Source organism: Pristiophorus japonicus, chromosome 13 (assembly GCF_044704955.1).
Source record: "Pristiophorus japonicus isolate sPriJap1 chromosome 13, sPriJap1.hap1, whole genome shotgun sequence".
NCBI classification, from domain to species: Eukaryota; Metazoa; Chordata; class Chondrichthyes; family Pristiophoridae; genus Pristiophorus; species Pristiophorus japonicus.
Genome location: NC_091989.1, coordinates 117,179,885 through 117,198,710, shown reverse-complemented (window position 1 = coordinate 117,198,710; position 18,826 = coordinate 117,179,885). Strand labels below are relative to the sequence as shown.

General features: G+C 44.2%; 1 protein-coding gene across 1 annotated transcript in view; it reads right to left on the bottom strand.

The window, feature by feature from the left end:
- The window catches only part of slc9a5 (solute carrier family 9 member A5), a 291,075-nt gene that overhangs the window by 50,493 nt on the left and 221,756 nt on the right, over positions 1-18,826 (bottom strand). Inside the window, exons 8-9 of the mRNA XM_070896905.1 lie at positions 10,417-10,506; positions 7,856-7,926 (exon numbers count right to left, since the gene is read on the bottom strand). Of these exons, the coding sequence (XP_070753006.1) occupies positions 7,856-7,926; positions 10,417-10,506 (161 nt within the window). The remainder of the gene's footprint in view (positions 1-7,855; positions 7,927-10,416; positions 10,507-18,826) is intronic.

The window sequence follows — 18,826 nt, the reverse complement described above, 5'->3', positions numbered from 1 at the left end:
TGTGTGAAAATAGTTACATCTACAGGGGGATCTCACTGGTTCAATGACTGGGAATATTTAGTTCTATTAAAAATAAGTACCAGCAACATAAATTAGGCTGGCAGAGGGACCTGGGGGTCCTTGTGCATGAATCCCAAAAAGTTAGTTTGCAGGTGCAGCAGGTAATCAGGAGGCGAATGGAATGTTGGCCTTCATTGCGAGAGGGATGGAGTACAAAAGCAGGGAGGTCCTGCTGCAACTGTATAGGGTATTGGTGAGGCCGCACCTGGAGTACTGCATGCAGTTTTGGTCACCTTACTTAAGGAAGGATATACTAGCTTTGGAGGGGGTACAGAGACGATTCACTCGGCTGATTCCGGAGATAAGGGGGTTACCTTATGATGATAGATTGAGTAGACTGGGTCTTTACTCGTTGGAGTTCAGAAGGATGAGGGGTGATCTTATAGAAACATTTAAAATAATGAAAGGGATGGACAACGTAGAGGCAGAGAGGTTGTTTCCACTGGTCGGGGAGACTAGAACTAGGGGGCACAGCCTCAAAATATGGGAGAGCCAATTTAAAGCCGAGTTGAGAAGGAATTTCTTCTCCCAGAGGGTTGTGAATCTGTGGAATTCTCTGCCCAAGGAAGCAGTTGAGGCTAGCTCATTGAATGTATTCAAGTCACAGATAGATAGATTTTTAACCAATAAGGGAATTAAGGGTTATGGGGAGCGGGCAGGTAAGTGGAGCTGAGTCCACGGCCAGATCAGCCATGATCTTGTTGAATGGCGGAGCAGGTTCAAGGGGCGAGATGGCCTACTCCTGTTCCTAATTCTTATGTTCTTATGTAATACAAATATAACACAAAGGCAGAAAAAGTTACATTACACCTAGCAAATATAATTTAATGTAATACAAAGACTAAAATGTCCAGTAATCATGAGTTAAAGCTGATTAAAATCAATTTCTCCTTGAATCAAACGGAATTGTCCTTCAGGAGGAACAGGGGGCGTCCAGGAGGGTTTTACAGCGTCATCTACAGCTCTACATTAGTATATCCATTGGACTGTGAACCGCTGCAGATTCCCTGTAACACTGAACAGGGTTTAACAATATTTTCTAATAATCGTATGTTTTCCTTCACAACACTAAAAACATTTTTGTACACAGTTATTTATTAGATCGGCTGATTATAGAAGTAACAGAAATATAGGTCAAATGGAACGGTTGCTCTCTCCTGTCGTACCTGCACTGGAAAGTCAGGAGCAGCCAGTCTCACTGCTCACTGATGAGTTTCAGCATTTCCGAAACTATTTAATATTTTAACAAGTAGAAAAAAATCAAGACAAGAAGCAACAGAGATTGGAACCATAAAGCGTGATACGGAATACACTATATGAAAGAATCAATCACCCAGCAAAAGGGAGCAAGCGGACAGAAGCATCTCGATTTACAACAGCATCAGCTCGATGGTAAGCTGGAGAGGCATGAACAAATCTCTCGACATAATATTTGTTGTGCCGTAAGCCTCATGTTTGCTAATTAGATTGCAAAAATAACCAAACATTTAACCAACCATACAACCAAAATATTTTCGAACTCCTCTTCTCCGTCAGTGCATTTAATACCAGCATATTGCCACCTGTCAGGTATTGGAAATCAGAGACACAAGTTCTGTCACCAGCAGCACTGCCTGCTGTTCCCTTCCTGCTCGCTCGAGAGCCTTGGCCATTCTCCAACTTTCTCACTGCACTCTGCATGTTCACTCTTAGCCTCACGCTCCCATTTACTTTACATCCCCTAGTACTCAGCCTGCGAGCAGTGCTCCAGAGAATGTACTACAGATAATGTCCTACAATTAAATAGCAATATGTCTCATCAATGTTTACTTTATTCCTTTTGTTTTTAAAATCCGTTTTTGTACATTTATTTTGTTTTTAACTCCTCTTTTTCAGACAACCTTCAACATTCAGCAGCAGGAGATGCTGGGCAGGTCTCTGCCAATACTTCCCTTGAAGCCGCTCAGTTGAATGTCTCAACCAGAGGTGATTCGACGACATATTGTCCAGTCCTATTAAATCATCCCACATTGTCCCTTAATTTATTTAAATAGGACCGGGGAATATGTAATCCCCTAATACAACAAGACAGAACTGCACAATATGTAATCCCCCAATACAACTGGACAGGACTGCACAATATGTAATCCCATCATACATTTAAATAGGACTGGGGAATATGTTATCCCTAAAACAATTTGATCTGTAACCCTATATTACACTTTAATGGAGCTGGGCGGATCCCCATACATTTACTATATACAAATACTCAAAGGTTATTCTGATATTGCCTGTGTTAAAATAATGGATGAGGAATGTAATACAAACATAATAATACTGTCAACAGGAATTTCTAGATTCATTAGATTTCCTGTTTTAAAATAATTTATTCTCAGGTTAAAGCTACTATGCCCCATCGTTTACTCCCTGTATTATTCTTTCCAATATAATTATTCTGTGATAAATGTCAATGTTATGTAGCAGAACCTGAAAGCTGGAGGCACAGAGTAATAATTCATCAACCAAATGGCTATAACCTAGTTATAAATATTGCAATACCATATTAATCCGTAATATAGTCTCTAATGTATATTTAATGAAAATCTTGAGAAAGCTGGGTGCGTTTACATGTAAAGTGAACTGCTGAGACTAGGAGAGGTGGGGGGGTAGATCCCCCACCACCCCAGGCAGTAATCTGGCAGATTGGATCACTCACCCCTTATAGAACCATTGAAAATTGGGAATGGGGGTACCACATTTCTTCTGTGTTTTTGGCGTACTAACACTGTATTCCGGATGGGCAGATATGGAAATTGGGGCAGGGCCCAATTACACTAGGTCCCTGCCCATTATTCTGCCTGGTGAAATGTTCAGCCCATCTGGAGGCAGGTGCACAATATAGAAAGAAAGAAAAACTTGCATTTCGATAGCAATTTTTAAGACCCCAGAATGTCCAAAAGCATTTTACAGCCAATTATGTACTTTTGAAGTGCAGTCAATCTTGTAATGTAGGAAATGCAGCAGCCAATATACAAACAGCAAGCTCCCATAGACAGCAGTGTGATAATGACCAGATAATCTGTTTTAGTGATGTTGGTTCAGGGATAAATGTTGGCCAGGAAACCGGGGAGAATTCCCTGCTCTTCTTCGAATAGTATCATGGGATCTTTTATGTCCACCTGAGAGGCCATGTCTCATCCAAAATGAAAACATTTTTCAGTCTCATTTTCTCCACTCAGCAGCATCTTTACCACCACATGCCATCATCCTACTGAAAGCATTGATCTAGGCTTCAAATTGGTCTCAACCTCAGGTTTGATCACCGGCAACACTCCACAACTAGTCAACAGGAGTTTGATTGTAACTGGGTGAACTAAATGATGTCCTCTCTCCCAATGAATGACCTCAGCTCCCCCATGGAGTTTGGTCTAACCGCTCAGTGAGCAGCAGGCAAGAGTTACCGCCCTGAGAGAAGCAGTAACGCCAACTCTCTCAAATTAATCGCGAGGCATGCGATTTTTAATTTAAAAATTGCCCCAACTCACGATCTCGTGAGTCAATTGTAAAAAGTCATGATTTTCCTTTAGATTTTCTCACACTTGTGCAGTTCCAGTTTAATGGCGTGACGTCATATTCAGCAACATCAGCCTCTTCCAAGCTACGCCTGCGTCCTGAGATTTTGAAAGTCGTGGTGGTCGGGCGGGGGTTGGGGCTGGTCTTGAAACTGCAGAGCTGGATTTTGTACCAGCAGTTTATTCACTTTAAAATCCTTAAAGGGATGAGGATCGTTCCGGCTCCCTGCCCCATCTTCTCCTCCTGAAAGGCCCCGGATCACGTTGGCACTGGTGGCTGAGCACGCTGGAGGTGCCCGGCTTCGTGACCGGGCCGGGACCAGGGGCCGGGACCAGGAGCCGGACCTCCATCCTCTTACACGCTATAATTAGCGACTCACACATAAGAGCTCGGTTCCCTTCCCTTTGAGTAGGAGAGAGGACGATGTGGGTAGGAAGAGGCATGCACATAATAATATATAACAGGTTTATGTTGGCAAGTGCAGATACCTTTCTCCAGAAATAACAAAGTTTAAAACAAATCCCATTACTGGTACTTTAAACGCTCTTTTTGGAAATACGGGTGCAGAGAAATACATTAGTGTATGGGATGTAAAATATGACGATGATGATGAAAGGAGCCGTCGGACGGGCGCTCGGATTCGATGACTGGCCGCGAGTCACTGCTGCACTCTGCCAGCCCGCTGTTCGCCGGAGCCGGGGACCTGCCGGGCATTTTCGTCCCGGAGCTAGATGGGGTGCTTGGTGAGAAAGTGACTACCGAGCTGGAGCCCGACCTGGCGTTGAAGATAAACGATGGTCGGGGATTGACTGGCGGGGTGGGGGGGGGGGGGCGTGAGCAATCATTACTAATGATCAGTGTCAGGTGGGGGTTTGGGGGTGTGGGGTGTGTATCGTGGTGGGTTCAAGAGTGTGGTGTGGGTATTGGGGTAGGTTTGGGGGTGAGGAGTGCGTTTGGAGTCACTCTGATGGAGCAAAGGGAGAATTTTGAACTGTGCCGCGCTGCTGTTACTGCACCGAAAAAGCTTCAGATTTGAATCCAACCAATCCCCATTTCGCCAAATTTGAATTTCCATTGGAGTCAATGGGTGAGATGAAAAACAGACTCCTGACTCGCGCAAAATCAAAAATCTACCCCAATGAACTAGAACTAGCCTCTCACAGCCCGGATTGGGCTGGGGATTGGGGAGTACACTTTCACTCTCACTCTCTGTCTCTGTCTCTCTCTCAGTTTCTCTCTGTCTCTCTCTCTGTCAGTCTCTGGGCTGGATTTTACAAACCTCAGCAGGTCCATGGCGGGTGATGTCGGTCGCGGGTCCTGACTCGCTGCTGGCTCCATCCAGGCCTTTGAAATGAATTTCCCTTGATTGGGCTTTTTAAGCCCGCCCAGCGTGTTTGCCAACCAATTAGAGGAAGTGGGTCTGGTGACGTCATTTGATGACATGTCATCAGCTGGTTTCCTTAAAGGGACCGTAGCCAACTTTCTTTTGACATTTGTGCTGTTAGTGTTCTACAGCATTGAGTTGCTGCAAACACTGGCAATCACTGCACAGAGGTCATGGTTGCACCCAAGCTCTTCCATGACTCCCTCCAGATGCTTATGAAGGGAGTCAGTGCATGCAGGGAGGTCCTCTTCCCTTCCGATGAGCGGGAGATGCCTCCCCAGGAGACCAAAACAGCCTGGTTGCAGAGTACACAGGAGGGCAAAGCAGGAGTGTTGTGAGGAGGATCTGGGTGCAGTGGATCTCATCCTGCTGTGCCTTTCATCACATTCCCATCACTCTGCCTTCCCAACCCTACTCCTGCACATCAGTACTCACACCAACTTACCTTGGACCTCCAACCATCCTACTCTCTCTATCTTTATTATCACATCTCCATCTCACTAGCCACCTCTCACACTCACCCTCATCCTAGTGCAATGATATCAACTAACAACACACAAAGGTAAGCACTTGGGTGTTTTATGCAATGCTCATGTAAAGTTTCTGTTACTGTGGTGTCAAACATTGAAACCTTTATTTTCAACACTTTCCGACAGATTTGTGTGCACCTTTGGAAGTGGCTTAGTGTGTTGCAGTGAATGGTAAGACATAATGATACCCCCCACACTGGTGATAAGTGTGAAAGGAATGGCTTGGACAGCTTTATGGTGTTGGTGTGGGGTGGTGCCATGTTGGCAGCCAGGAAGTACAGCATCAAGTGAAGTAAATCTGATCATGGCGAAGCCGTTCCTGGCCTCCCGGGTAGCAATGTGGTCGGGTGCTGATGCCCTGTCCTGTGCAGCATCAGTTGATTGCGGAGAAGGTTGGTGCTGCTGGTGTGCCTGGTGATGCAGGTGTTGAGGCTGATCGCGGTGAGATTCTGAAGACCGCGGTGAGATTCTGAGGACCAAAGTGAAAGAATTTCAAGGGCACCCATGCTGATGGAATAGATGGTAGGTGAAGTAGAGATGACAGAAGCGATCTGTCAATGGTGGGAGAGGTAATGAGGTCAGACTGAATGGAGACTTGTTTAAAGACTTGCACTATCCTGAGTCTGCAATGGAAGTGCAGTTTAGAGAAGCTAGTGGGTAAGGGTATATTTCTCAATCAACTGGGAGCTTTGACTTGACATTTAAAGCTGTCAACTCATCAGCTGATTCAATGGCCACTGATCTTCCGCCTCAGCTTCACAGACAGGGTCTAGGCACAGTGGGAAACCAGTGGATGACCTGTCAAATCCAAAAATCTGGGGGAAAAAACATTGGTAAGTGGCTGTGAACAAGCCAATAATGATTTTAATTGACTCCCCTGCCGCTGCGTGTCGAGTCTGCTCAGCGCTGATAGACCCGACATTTGGTAAAGGCACGTGGCGGCAGGTTCACAGTGGGGTCCCAACCCGCTGGCGAAAAAAAACACTTCCCCACCCGACCCGCTGACCCCCCGCAAAATCCAGTCCTCTGTCTTTCTCTCTGTCCAGTACTTGCCCTATGGGTGAGATTGAGAACCCATTGCCTGAGATTCATTGGTCATGGACTTGTGCCAACACAATTCAGTGACACCTCCATACCCCAGTGCCCAGTGGACATGGTGTCACTCTCCACACTACATTTGCTAGCTCACACAAATTAATCACTTGACATGCAATTTTTAATGAAAATTTACCCCAACGCACAAAGGGTGGTGATAATGGGTAGGACTTTTTAAAAGTTTTTTTGTAATGCATTTTCAGGTGCAGTAATTTAATTTTTGTAAAGAGCAGTCACCTGTTAGAAATTAAATAAAGCCACTAATCAGGTTTATAAACTAAAAAATATCAAATCATGATTTCTTATCAAATCTCATGATTTTTAAGAGTTTGTCTCATGATTTATGAGACGGTGGGGGTGGCAATACTGGAGAAGCAGATTCAAATACTGCCACTTACAGCACCCAAACCAGTAAACTTCTGGTCAAGAGATAAACAGGGTGTTGTCTGTATTCCTGGACCATCTGTGCTTCTTTCAGGCCATTGGGTGTCCTGGAATATCTGCTTTCTACAAAATAATGCTCAGCAAGTTCCGTTGCATCACCTCCTGCAATACGCAGAGGTTCTCTCAAAACAATTGCTTCCTCTACATTGCAACAATGTTTGACTACATTACAACAGTGACTACAATTCAAAACTAATTCATTAGCTATGAAACACTTTGGGAGATCGTGAAAACTACATAAAAGCAGAGTTTTTTCTATACTCTTCTTGGGAGAAATGCCTTTACCCTGAAAGAAACAAATTTTACACATTAAAAGGAATTGATCCTTCAAGAGGAAGGTCGCATGTCTATCTTATAATTTAAAAAAAATAATGAAAGTTAATTTTAAAAAGAGCTTATTTCTTAAAGGATTAGCTACACAAACAGCAAACGTAACATTCAGTTGCAGAACCATGGCAGTCCACAATAAGAAAATATCTTGTTTCATAAATTTGAAAGTTAAGAATTCGAGGTCTTTACACGCACAACGTAGATAACATCAACAAACATATAATTATATGAATAATCCAACTCAATAGAGAAATAATGAAGATGCAATGAAAATACTGAACCAAAAGCAACGCAGTTCTGTTGCATTATAGGTCTACAAGAGACCTCCACAAAAGAATAATTTATTGTAAATTACCATGTATAAGAAAAATAATTCCAAATCTTTCATACAGCCACCTTTCTTTACTTCGGTTGACTGAATAGAAAATCATGTAAATTTGCTCTTTAGCTTGTTACTCACTTGTCTCTCCAATAATGGTAACCATGGTGACCCACTATATCTTCCACAGCCGCCAGAATATGGTCAAAAGCCTTTGAAAATAAGAGGCAGAAAGTGGTGTCAGATTTCTAAACATGGGCTTGCTGCCGATGAACAAATGGCCACAAATCCCACATGAGCTGAATGACCAAAGAACAGAGAATCACTGTAGAAGCAGGATACAATTGCAGCACTCAGGAGCAACTGTCTCAACTGCAAATAATTCTGATAAATGACATGGATCCACTATAAATAAAATGTAAATAAAGTAACGTTAAAGAAACATGATATGCCAAAATTGCCTCAGATTATCATGTTCCCATAGTGACAGAGAAGGCTCTGTTTAACACATGGATTGACTGCAAACATGGGTGGGGGGGAGCCGCGGAATCAGTTTTTGGATCTCAACCAATGCCAGTTAAATGCAGCACCTGAGGTGATGAACTGTTCTGACACCATTTATCTAGGATTTGCCATTGCACAGGTGTGCCGGATTCACCACAGGTTGTGAAGTTGTACTGCTATCACAGCGTCAGTAAATTCAAAATTACAATATTCAAATCTCTACTGCAAAGTGTTTTGCTATTAGTTATGCCAGATTTGGGACACCACTGAGGGAAAGGCCATCTCAGGAAGTGACCAAATCCCAATTAAAAGCATGGCTGAAGTTCTGGCTTGTTGTGGAGGTCAAGACTCCAAGGCTTGGATTCTCCTCCTGTTGGAAGTTTTTCGACTGGATGGTCTGAATACTTGTCAGTGTGAAACTGCCTCAAACCCACTGCAATTTCTTCCCTGCACTTCATTAGCTGTGCAGGGCAGGTTGGAGGCCAGAAAACGGCACTTCAGGGGCTTACTGCCTCTAAGAGGTAGGGGGGACATGCAGTCCTGGTACAGCCTTTAAAAGTAAGCAGCCAGTTAAGAGCCAACCTCGATTTTCAACAAGATAGCAAAAGCAGCCGAGGGTGTCAGCAGCTGGAGGAAGCAGCAGATTTCCCAACACATCCGTGGAGGTGCTGCTGGCAGAAGCAAAGGCCAGCAGGGCGCATCTGATAGGCACCGGATCAGGAAGTCGCATGCAAGGGTGGTTCCAGCCGCTGGGAGGGAGGTGGCAGAGGAGGTCAGTGCAGCCTCCTTCACCTCCACAACTGCCACACAGTCTAGGAGGATGTTCAACGGCCTCACATGGGTAGCCAAGCTAGATCAGGGTTCGGGTGCCAATAGATATTCTCTATAAAGCTTAACTCATCTTCTTACCGACCACAATCTTTCTTTCTCAGCATCTGGGTGCCAGGGAGATCCAGTTGTGCAAGGGGCAACCTCTGCAAACAGTCAAGCACCTTCTTTACTCAAAACCACTCCCTCTCTCACTCACTTCCACAAGAGCTTTTCTAGTCATCGACCCGCTGAGTGTTTTCAGCATTTTCAGATTTTATTTCAGCTTTTCAACATCTGCAGTATTTTGTGTTTTGTTCCCTTGTCTTACTCTTGGCTTGAAGTAATTTTCCATATCTTTTACTATCTTATATAACTCTATAAATCATCTCCTTTCAAGGATGAAATGCCCAGATTTCTCCATATCTTCCTCATAACCCAGCCCTCTGTTGCTGCAGATACCAGGGGACATAGTCTAAGGATAAGGGGTAAGCCATTTAGGGCCGAGATGAGGAAAAACTTCTTCACTCAGAGTGTTGTTAACCTGTGGAATTCCCCACCGCAGAGAGTTGTTGATGCCAGTTCATTGGATATATTCAAGAGGAGTTAGATATGGCCCTTACGGCTAAAGGGATCAATGGGGATGGAAAAAAAAGCAGGAAAGAGGTACTGAGGTGAATGATCAACCATGATCTTATTGAATGGTGGTGCAGGCTCGAAGGGCCGAATGGCCTACTCCTGCACCTATTTTCTATGTTTCTAAAGCCCTATGGCCCTCCTTGGAACTGACCATAATATCTGAAATGTAATACTTTAGAGATCTGCCAATTTGTTCAATTAAATTTGTAGTTATGCAATTTAACAAAATGCGGCAAGATCTTTCAGAATTATACCCTCAAGTCTATATTATAATCAAGATTAGGGCAGTTACTGAGAACGGTCAGGAAGGAAAATGTTAATCGGAGTTCTCCTCTGACGGATCGATCCAGTTTGTTCCCCGACAGACAGGCTGACATGCAAAACAAAGTGGAGTCAATTACGCAGATTATCAGTAAAGGGACTCCGGTATGCCAACATACATACACTGGTTGCTGGGTTGGGAGCCAGTGACTGTCAGAACATGCACTGGTTCTGGGTTGGGAGCCATTGACTATCAGAACATGCACTGGTTCTGGGTTGGGAGCCATTGACTGTCAGAGCATGCACTGGTTCTGGGTTGGGAGCCAGTGACTGTCAGAACATGCACTCCTAACAACAGAGGGTCAAGGTCAATGGCCAGCAAGAGTGAAAGAAAAAGGGGTTAATTTTAAATTAACGGGTGACAAATTGAATTCACACCAACAAAATTGTAGGGTTTTCGGAACAAAAAGGAGCAGGTTCTGAATACCTACACGTTCATGTAACTCTTCGTTAAGTGTTGGCTTGTGATGATCACTCCGCTTTACCTTCAGCCATTTAACAAGAGGTTTAATGGTCAACCCCTAGAAAATAAAACATAGAGAAGGGTTTGAACGGAAGTGCTTTGATAAACAAAATAATTAAGGGAGGACGGAATCGGCCTTGTGTGGAAGCGACAGTGAACCAGCTGCCTGTTTCACACCCACCCAATAGTGAACCAGCCGTCGGTTTCACACCCACTCAATAGTGAATCAGTGGTGAGTTGGAGACACACCGACACATAAGGGAGGGGGAGGAATTTCTGGCCCGTTTTATCCAGAATACAGTCACACTCTAGAGGAAAGCACAGGTTCAGGAGCTGTTAGGAATAGTTAGCGAGCTGGGTAATGAAGATTTAGCAGAGGTTGAGAAGGAGGTCCCGCAGACACTGATCCTGTCCAACAGGTACGATGTACTCACTACCTGTGAGGACAAGGAGACAGATTGCAGGGAGGACAGCCACAATTCAGACCAAGGCACCGTGGCTCAGAAGGCTGCCCAAGGGGGGATGGGGGGTGGGGGGAGAGCAGAATAGCAATGTGGTAGTAATAGGGGACTCTATAATTAGGGGGATAGATAGCATCCTCTGCAGCCAAGAACGTAAATCCTGAAGGGTGTGTTGCCTACCCGATGCCAGAATAAGGGATAGCTCATGGCGGCTGGAGAGGAACTTGGAAAGGGAGGGGGTAAATCTAGTTGCCATGGTCCATGTTGGAACAAACAACATAGGTAGGAACAAGGAGAAGGTCCTGCTGAAAGAATATCAGGAGTTAGGCTTTAAATTAAAAAGCAGGACCTCGAGGGTAATAATCTCTGGATTATTGCCTGAGCCATGTACAAATTGGCATAGAAGCAGACAGATCAGGGGAATTAACACGTAGCTAAAGGGCTGGTGTGGGAAAGAGGGGTTCCTTTTCATGGTACACTGGCACCACTTCTGGGACAGGAAGGAGCTGTACCAATGGGACGGGCTCCAGCTGAACCGGCATGGGACCCATGTCCTAGCTGAAAGGGTAAACAGGGAGGTGGCAAAGACTTTAAACTAGTAAGATGGGGGGGGGGGAGGGATCTACAAGAAACGTAAGCAGCCTAAATATAAACAAAACAGGAAAATAGAGCATAGGAAAAAATAAAGGGAGGACATTGGCAGCAAGCGAGCAATTAGACTTGTAGAACAGGATTCTAAAAAGATAGTTAAACATAAAGAGAGGAAATCCTATTAAAAATGAGCTAAACAGTCTGTACAGCAATGCATAGTGTCCTTATTAAAACAGGTAAGCTAGAAGCAATCATGCTTTGGATTTAATAGTAGGAATTACTGAGATATGGCTACAGAAAAATCAGGACTGGGAATTAAACATTGCAGGGTATAACATATTTTGAAAAGATAGAGAAGGAAAAAGGGGGAGGTGAAATAGCTGTACTTATTAGGGAATAACATAATGGCTGTAGAAAAAAACGACACAGCTATCAGCAAACAAAAATAGAATCCTTATGGACATAGATAAAAGATAATAAATGATCAATCATACTAATAGGCATAGTCTACAGACCACCGAATAGTGGAAGGGAGGTGGAGGAAGAAATAGGCAGACAAATTAAGGGAAATGAGTAAAAAACATAGAATAATCATCATGGGGGATTTCAACTACCCCAATATTAATTGGACAGAAGAGGTAGGTAAAGGGGATAAGAGAAAGGAGTTCCTACAATGTATACAGGACTCCTTTCTAACCCAATATGTAAAAGGGAGGATTCGCTATTGGATCTAGTAATGGGAAATGAATCAGGGCAGATAAGAGAAGCAAAAGTAGGGGAACATCTAGGCAATAGTGACCATAATATAATAAGCTTTAAGATAATAATAGAGAAGGACATAAGTATAATGAAAACCAACTTAATAGATTGGAGAGAAGCTGATTTTGAGGAGCTGAGAATAGAACTTGGGAAGGTAAAATGAGCAACAATATTGGCAAACAACAATGTAGAACAGCAATGGGAAACATTTAAAACGGTGTTCAACAGAGTGCAGGAAAAATATATTTTGCTAAAAGGAAAGAACTAACAAAACACTAATGAAACTCCATGGATCAATAAAGACAAGGGAACAATTGAGTGTACGGAAAGAGGCATACATTAAGTACAAAAGAGGCTGTAGTAATACCCGCCCTCCTGTATGGCTCAGAGATGTGGACCATGTACAGTAGACACCTCAAGTCGGTGGAAAAATACCATCAACGATGCCTCCGTAAGATGCTACAAATCCCCTGGGAGGACAGACGCACCAACATTAGCGTCCTTGACCAGGCGAATAGCCCCAGCATTGAAGCACTGACCACACTTGGTCAGCTCCGCTGGGCAGGCCCATTGTCCGCATGCCAGACACGAGACTTCCAAAGCAAGCGCTCTACTTGGAGCTCCTTCGCGGAAAACGAGCCAAGGGTGGACAAAGGAAACATTATAAGGACACCCTCAAAGCCTCCCTGATAAAGTGCGGCATCCCCACCGACACCTGGGAGTCCCTGGTCAAAGACTGCCCTGAGTGGAGGAAGTGCATCCGGGAGGGCGCTGAACGCCTCAAGTCTCATCGCCGAGTGCATGCAGAAAACAAGCGCAGGCAGCAGAAGGAACGCACGGCAAAGGTGTCCCACCCTCCCTTACCCTCAATGACTGTCTGTCCCACCTGTGGCAGGGACTGTGGCTCTCGTATTGGACTGTTCAGCCACCTAAGGACTCATTCCAAGAGTGGAAGCAAGTCTTCCTCGATTCCGAGGGACTGCCTATGATGATGATGATGATGATGATGATAAGTACATAGAAAGCAGAGGAGTGCATGATAAGAGAGAATACAAAGGGATTAGGAGAAGTAAAAAAAAAAACAATTAGGAAGGCAAATTGGAACTATGAAATTAAATTATCAAGGAACATAAAACAAAATAGTAAAATATTTTAGAGGCACATTAATAAAAAAAAGGAAGTTTGGGATGGGAATACGTTCATCAAGGGAAAGACAGGACAATACTACAAGAAATGATAGGGAGATGGCAGAAATATTAAATCATTATTTTGTTTAGCTATTTACCAGGGGGATAGAACAGGTGGACATGACATTGGATGATAAGATGAGTAATGAGATAAGTACATTTCAAATAAAAGAGGGGATATATTAAATAAACTAATCAAATTCAAAGGGGATAAAATCCCTGGTCCGGATGGATTGCATCCACGCATTTTAAAAGAATCTAGGGAAGAGATAGCAGAGGCATTACAACACATATTTAATCATTCGTTAGAAAAAGGTAGTGCCAGAGGACTGGTGGATAGCTAACATAATACCTATATTTAACAAGGGGGATAGAACATGTCCGGGGAATTATAGACCAGTCAACTTAACATTGGTGGTAGGAAAAATAATGGAATCCCGACTAAAGGAGAGAATAGAAGAACATCTAGAAATGAAAAATATAATAATGAATAGTCAGCATGGATTTCAAAAGGGAAAATCTTGCTTGACCAACCTTATTGAATTTTTTGAAAAGATATCAAAGAGAGTAGACAATGGTAATGCAGTAGATTAAATTTATCTAGATTTTCAAAAGGTCTTCGATAAGGTACCCCATAATAGGCTAATGAACAAGGTCAGAGAATGCGGAGTCAGGGGACAAGTAGCAGAATGGATCGCAAGCTGGCTTCAAGACAGAAAGCAGAGAGTGGGAGTAAAGGTAGCTATTCACAGTGGCAGAATGTGGGTAGTGGTGTTTATTGTGTATGCAAGCACTCTCTAGTAATGACTCCATGAGGTAAGGTTGTAGTATTTGAACTGTAATGACTTCAGTCCTTTATTGCAGCTCCTAGAGTGAGGACACCAAGAGGTGAGCTCCCTTTTATATATGTTACCTGCAATGTACAGGTGACCCTTAGGTCTTCAGCAGCAGCACCCTCTGGTGTACAGGTATGGTGTATACAGAGTGAAGGTACATTCAGTGGTCTAGTGTTAAAGTACATTTATTAACATGCATACATAACAACGTTCCACAAGGATCAGTGCTGGGACCGCTGCAGTTCACAATTTATAATAACGATTTAGACTTAGGAATCAAAAACACAATTTCTAAATTTGCATATTGTACCAAATTGCGGGGGGGGGGAATAGTCAATACCGAGGAGGACTGCAACAAATTACAGGAGGACATTAATAAACTTGCAGAATGGGCAAATAATTAACGAATTAAGTTCAGCCTGTTTCATACCCACCCCATGTTCTTTTCCATCGACTGCTAATTCGCTATCATCAGTTTTATGCAACCACCCAAGATCAGATTCACCGCCTAGTTTTTAAATGATAAGTTACTGTACATTATTGAACTATTCGCTCACAGGGTGTGTAACACAGAGTCTCTGTCGGTATATATATATATCTGCTGGGGCCCAAGCACCGAACTTGCATTACCCCACTAGTTACAGTTTGCCAACCTGAAAATGATCCGTTTATTCCTACTCTCTGTTTTCTGTCCACTAACCAATCCTCAATCCATGCTAATATATTACCCCTAATCGCATGAGCCCTAATTTTGTTTAATAACCTCTTTTGTGGCACCTTATTGAATGTCTTCTGAAAATCCAAATACACAACATCCACTGGTTCTCCCTTATCTATTCTGCTACTCCCAAAAACTCTAACAGATTTGTCAAACATGATTTCCCTTTCATAAATCGGTGCTGACTCTGTTCAATCTTATTATTATTTTCTAAGTGCCCTGTTACCACATCCTTAATAATAGATTCTAGCATTTCTCCTACTACTGATGTCAGGCTAACTGGTCTATAGTTCCCCGTTTTTTCTCTCCCTTCTTTCTTAAATAAAGGGGTTACATTTGCTACCTTCCAATCCGCAGGAACCGTTCCAGATTCTATGGAATTTTGGAAGATGTCAAGCAATGCATCCACTATTTCTACATCACTAAAGTTCACAAATGCCTTAGTTGCACTGCAAATACTCATTTGATACCAGTACCTGCTTTGGAATAGTGTGACTGAACAGTCCAGAATAATACAGCATGCTTCCCACTACCGTCAGATTCCAATAAAGCAGTTATTGGAATTATACACATACGGAAGGTGTTGCTAACCATCATCCCGCTGCTGGTGGTTTTTATATTACTGATCAGATGGCAATGTCTTCTGCTCTTTACTAACATTACAAGTTTACAGCCAACTGAAACCTCTTAACGATAAAAATGATAGTTAAAAGAGTTAGAATTGCATTGGTTCAGGCAAATTCGGGAGAAACCTCTTTACTCAGAAAGTGGTGAGAATGTGGAAAGTGTTGCCACATGGAGGGTTGAGGTGATTAGTATGGATGCACTTAAGGAGAAACTAGATAAGCACACAAGGGAGAAAGGAATAGAAGGATATGCTGATAGGGGGAGATGACGCAAGGTGGGAGGAGACTTATGTGGAGCATAAACACCGGCATAGACCTGTTGAGCTTAGTATCCTGTTCCTGTGTTGTAAATTTTATGGTTGTAGTTATACTGCAGCTGGTGTAATGCCGAAATTACTGGTGAAATTACTCGCTGGAGCTGGTCTCACAGCCAACATGGAAATCCAAATTGAAACTGCTTTGGCTACCGTTATACTGTACATTTTGTGTTGTTACAAAGCCAAAACTGTATTACAGTGATGCAAAATGTGCAGCTTTACTGTTGTAAAATATGACTTCAGTTTCTGAAGTGCTAAAAGCTTTTTCCGAATAACAGGAGTACAAGCTAGAATAATAGTAGGCTTTACTAACCCAGCGGATAGTGAAATTAATTAAATGATATGTAACCTTCAAAACAGCATTAAACCAAAAAAATCATCAGGATTAAAATATACCCGATAGCTTTGAAAGTGACACCCTGAAATCAGTGAGGTCCCTGGTTTGATCACTAGTCTGTGTTGTGTTTGCTGATCTCACCCAGTAGGGTCCATTACAATTGGCCTCAGAACCCAGGGCGATAAGGGACAAAAAAAAATCAAGCAGGATATCTGGTCTTTTTACTGTCCAGGGACTCCTGCGAAAAACTGCACCTGTGGATGCCTGATGAGGATCAGCACAGGCTTGGCTGTGATGCCTTCCATGGTGGAACAGCCATTGTCTCAGGCTCAAGCACTTCGAATGGCCATTTGGGCAAGGTGCTATCAGATTTCTGAACTTGTGGAACCGTATGGGTCAGTGCAAGAAGAGAGGAAGACGGGAGCAAAACATACCAGATTCAGAATCTCCTTTATACTCAGTGCCATTACGAGTTAAGTCATGGAGAAAGTGGCTATTTTAATTTTGATTGATCGCTGAATCATTGCAGTAACTCATTCGTGCACCTGCAACATGGTTCGGCCTTCAAACAGGCACTGGAACAGACAGGAGACACCTGACTGCTTTATGCTGTCATTCGCTAGAAAAACTCTGACGCAAATGGAACTGTAATAATACTTTTTATTACTTTGTACAAATTTCACTTTCAACAAAGATCAGTCATCCATACGGTCAACAGGACAAGAAACCCACAAACAGATGCTCGTTTATCTGCTCTTTCCCTAATCTAATTAACGCATTTAGTTTGCGGAGCTAATTGCAATACACGAGATGCTATTTTGGTTTGTTTCTATGGAGATTCATTAGGCTGCTGCACTTAATATAACATCAGTGAGAACACCACCGCAGGTCGGGGCTATAAATAGAGCTGGAGCGCCGGGCCATGGAACATCGTGGGCAAAGGTGTGGTGAATGAGGGTACGGGGCCCACAAGAGCCGAGGGCCCAGGGGCAGCATGGGCCAGCCCACACTGGGATATATGTGCGCACTAGGTCAGTGCAGCAGAGCAGGTCTCCAGTCGTCCTGGTTCAACCCTTGCCACTGAATAAAGACCTAGCTCTGTCGAGCCCGTGTGATGGCTGATGTGCAATGGTCACCACACGTTAAAAAAATCCATGCACAGGCATCTTCCACCCCCTCAATTGGAGTTCAGGACTGGAACATCGGGTCCTTCATTGAAACATCTGTAAACGCTTGTGGAAGCAAGTCATCCTCGTTCGAGGGACCGCTGATGATGATGATGCACAGACCCACAATACTTGGAGCAACTCATTCGAAATTTTTTTGTTTGATAATGAACATGAGAAATAAAAACACAATTTGGTAAAAATGTGTAGGTGAGCTGAAGGCTGAAGTCAAGTACATGTGTAATATATTCAGTAGTTTCTGCACCATTGCACTGTGATTAAACTCATGCTTGACGTGACTCTCTTCCTCGGAAAATGTAAATGCACAAGCTAAGTCCTGTTCACGGGAATAAATGGTTTTCCATGCTAACTGTACCAGCACAGTCACTAAAACCACTGAATTCATGCCTAGCGGCAGTGAAATGCCCCATTCCAACTAACTGAAGATGAAAAGCACCGTGTCTGCTTGTCCAGCACCCTGATCTCTCAGGTACACGGGTCCACTTCCATCCCTTGCTGCAGCTTCCCCCGATGTCCGTCCCGCAGCGCCCTCCAGCATCAGAGAGCCTCGATGTTGCTCTACTTTGTCCTCATTCGCACTCCTCATCCCAAGGCAATCCAGCATGCCTGATCCTGCACCCCAGCTCCATTGAAGCACTTTAACCCCAAGCTCCCTCTCTCAGACACTTCTCAACCTTGTTCACCTCCAGTGAGTCACAGTTCACTTCCTCGAAGGAGGCACCTTTCAACCTTGCCCCATGCTAAGCCACTATTCAACCAGGCACCCCGTCCTTGAGTGACATTTCAGCCCTCCTCTCCTCAACTCCACCCCCACCTCTCCTCTCTCCCCTTCATCTCTCCCGCTCCCCTTTTCCTCTCCCCACCTATCCTCTCCTCTTCCACCAACCCGACCTCTCCTCCCATCCCCATCTCCCACTTCTCCTCGCGCCCTCCCCTTCACCCCCACCTTCGCCTCCATGCCCACCTCATCTCTCTACCCCCCACCTCTTCCCCACTCCTCCTCCCAGCACCATCTCTCCTCTTCCCCACCCCTCCTCCCAGTCCCACCTCTCCTCACAACTCCATCTCCCATCTCTCTTCTCCATCCCCACCTCTCCTCTCCAACCCTCTCCCCACCTCTCCTCTCCCCAACCCCCATCTCCTCTCCACCCCCCACCTCTCCTCTCCCCAACCCTCATCTCTCCTCTCCCCCCCCATCACTCCCTCCACCCCTACCTCTCATTTCTCCTCTCCCCACCCCAACCTTTCCTCTCCCCCACCTCAATCTCTCCTCTCCCCACCCCCACCTCTCCTCTCCCCCCACCCCCATCTCTCCACTCCCTACCCCATCTCTCCTCTCCCCCCACCCGATCTCTCCTC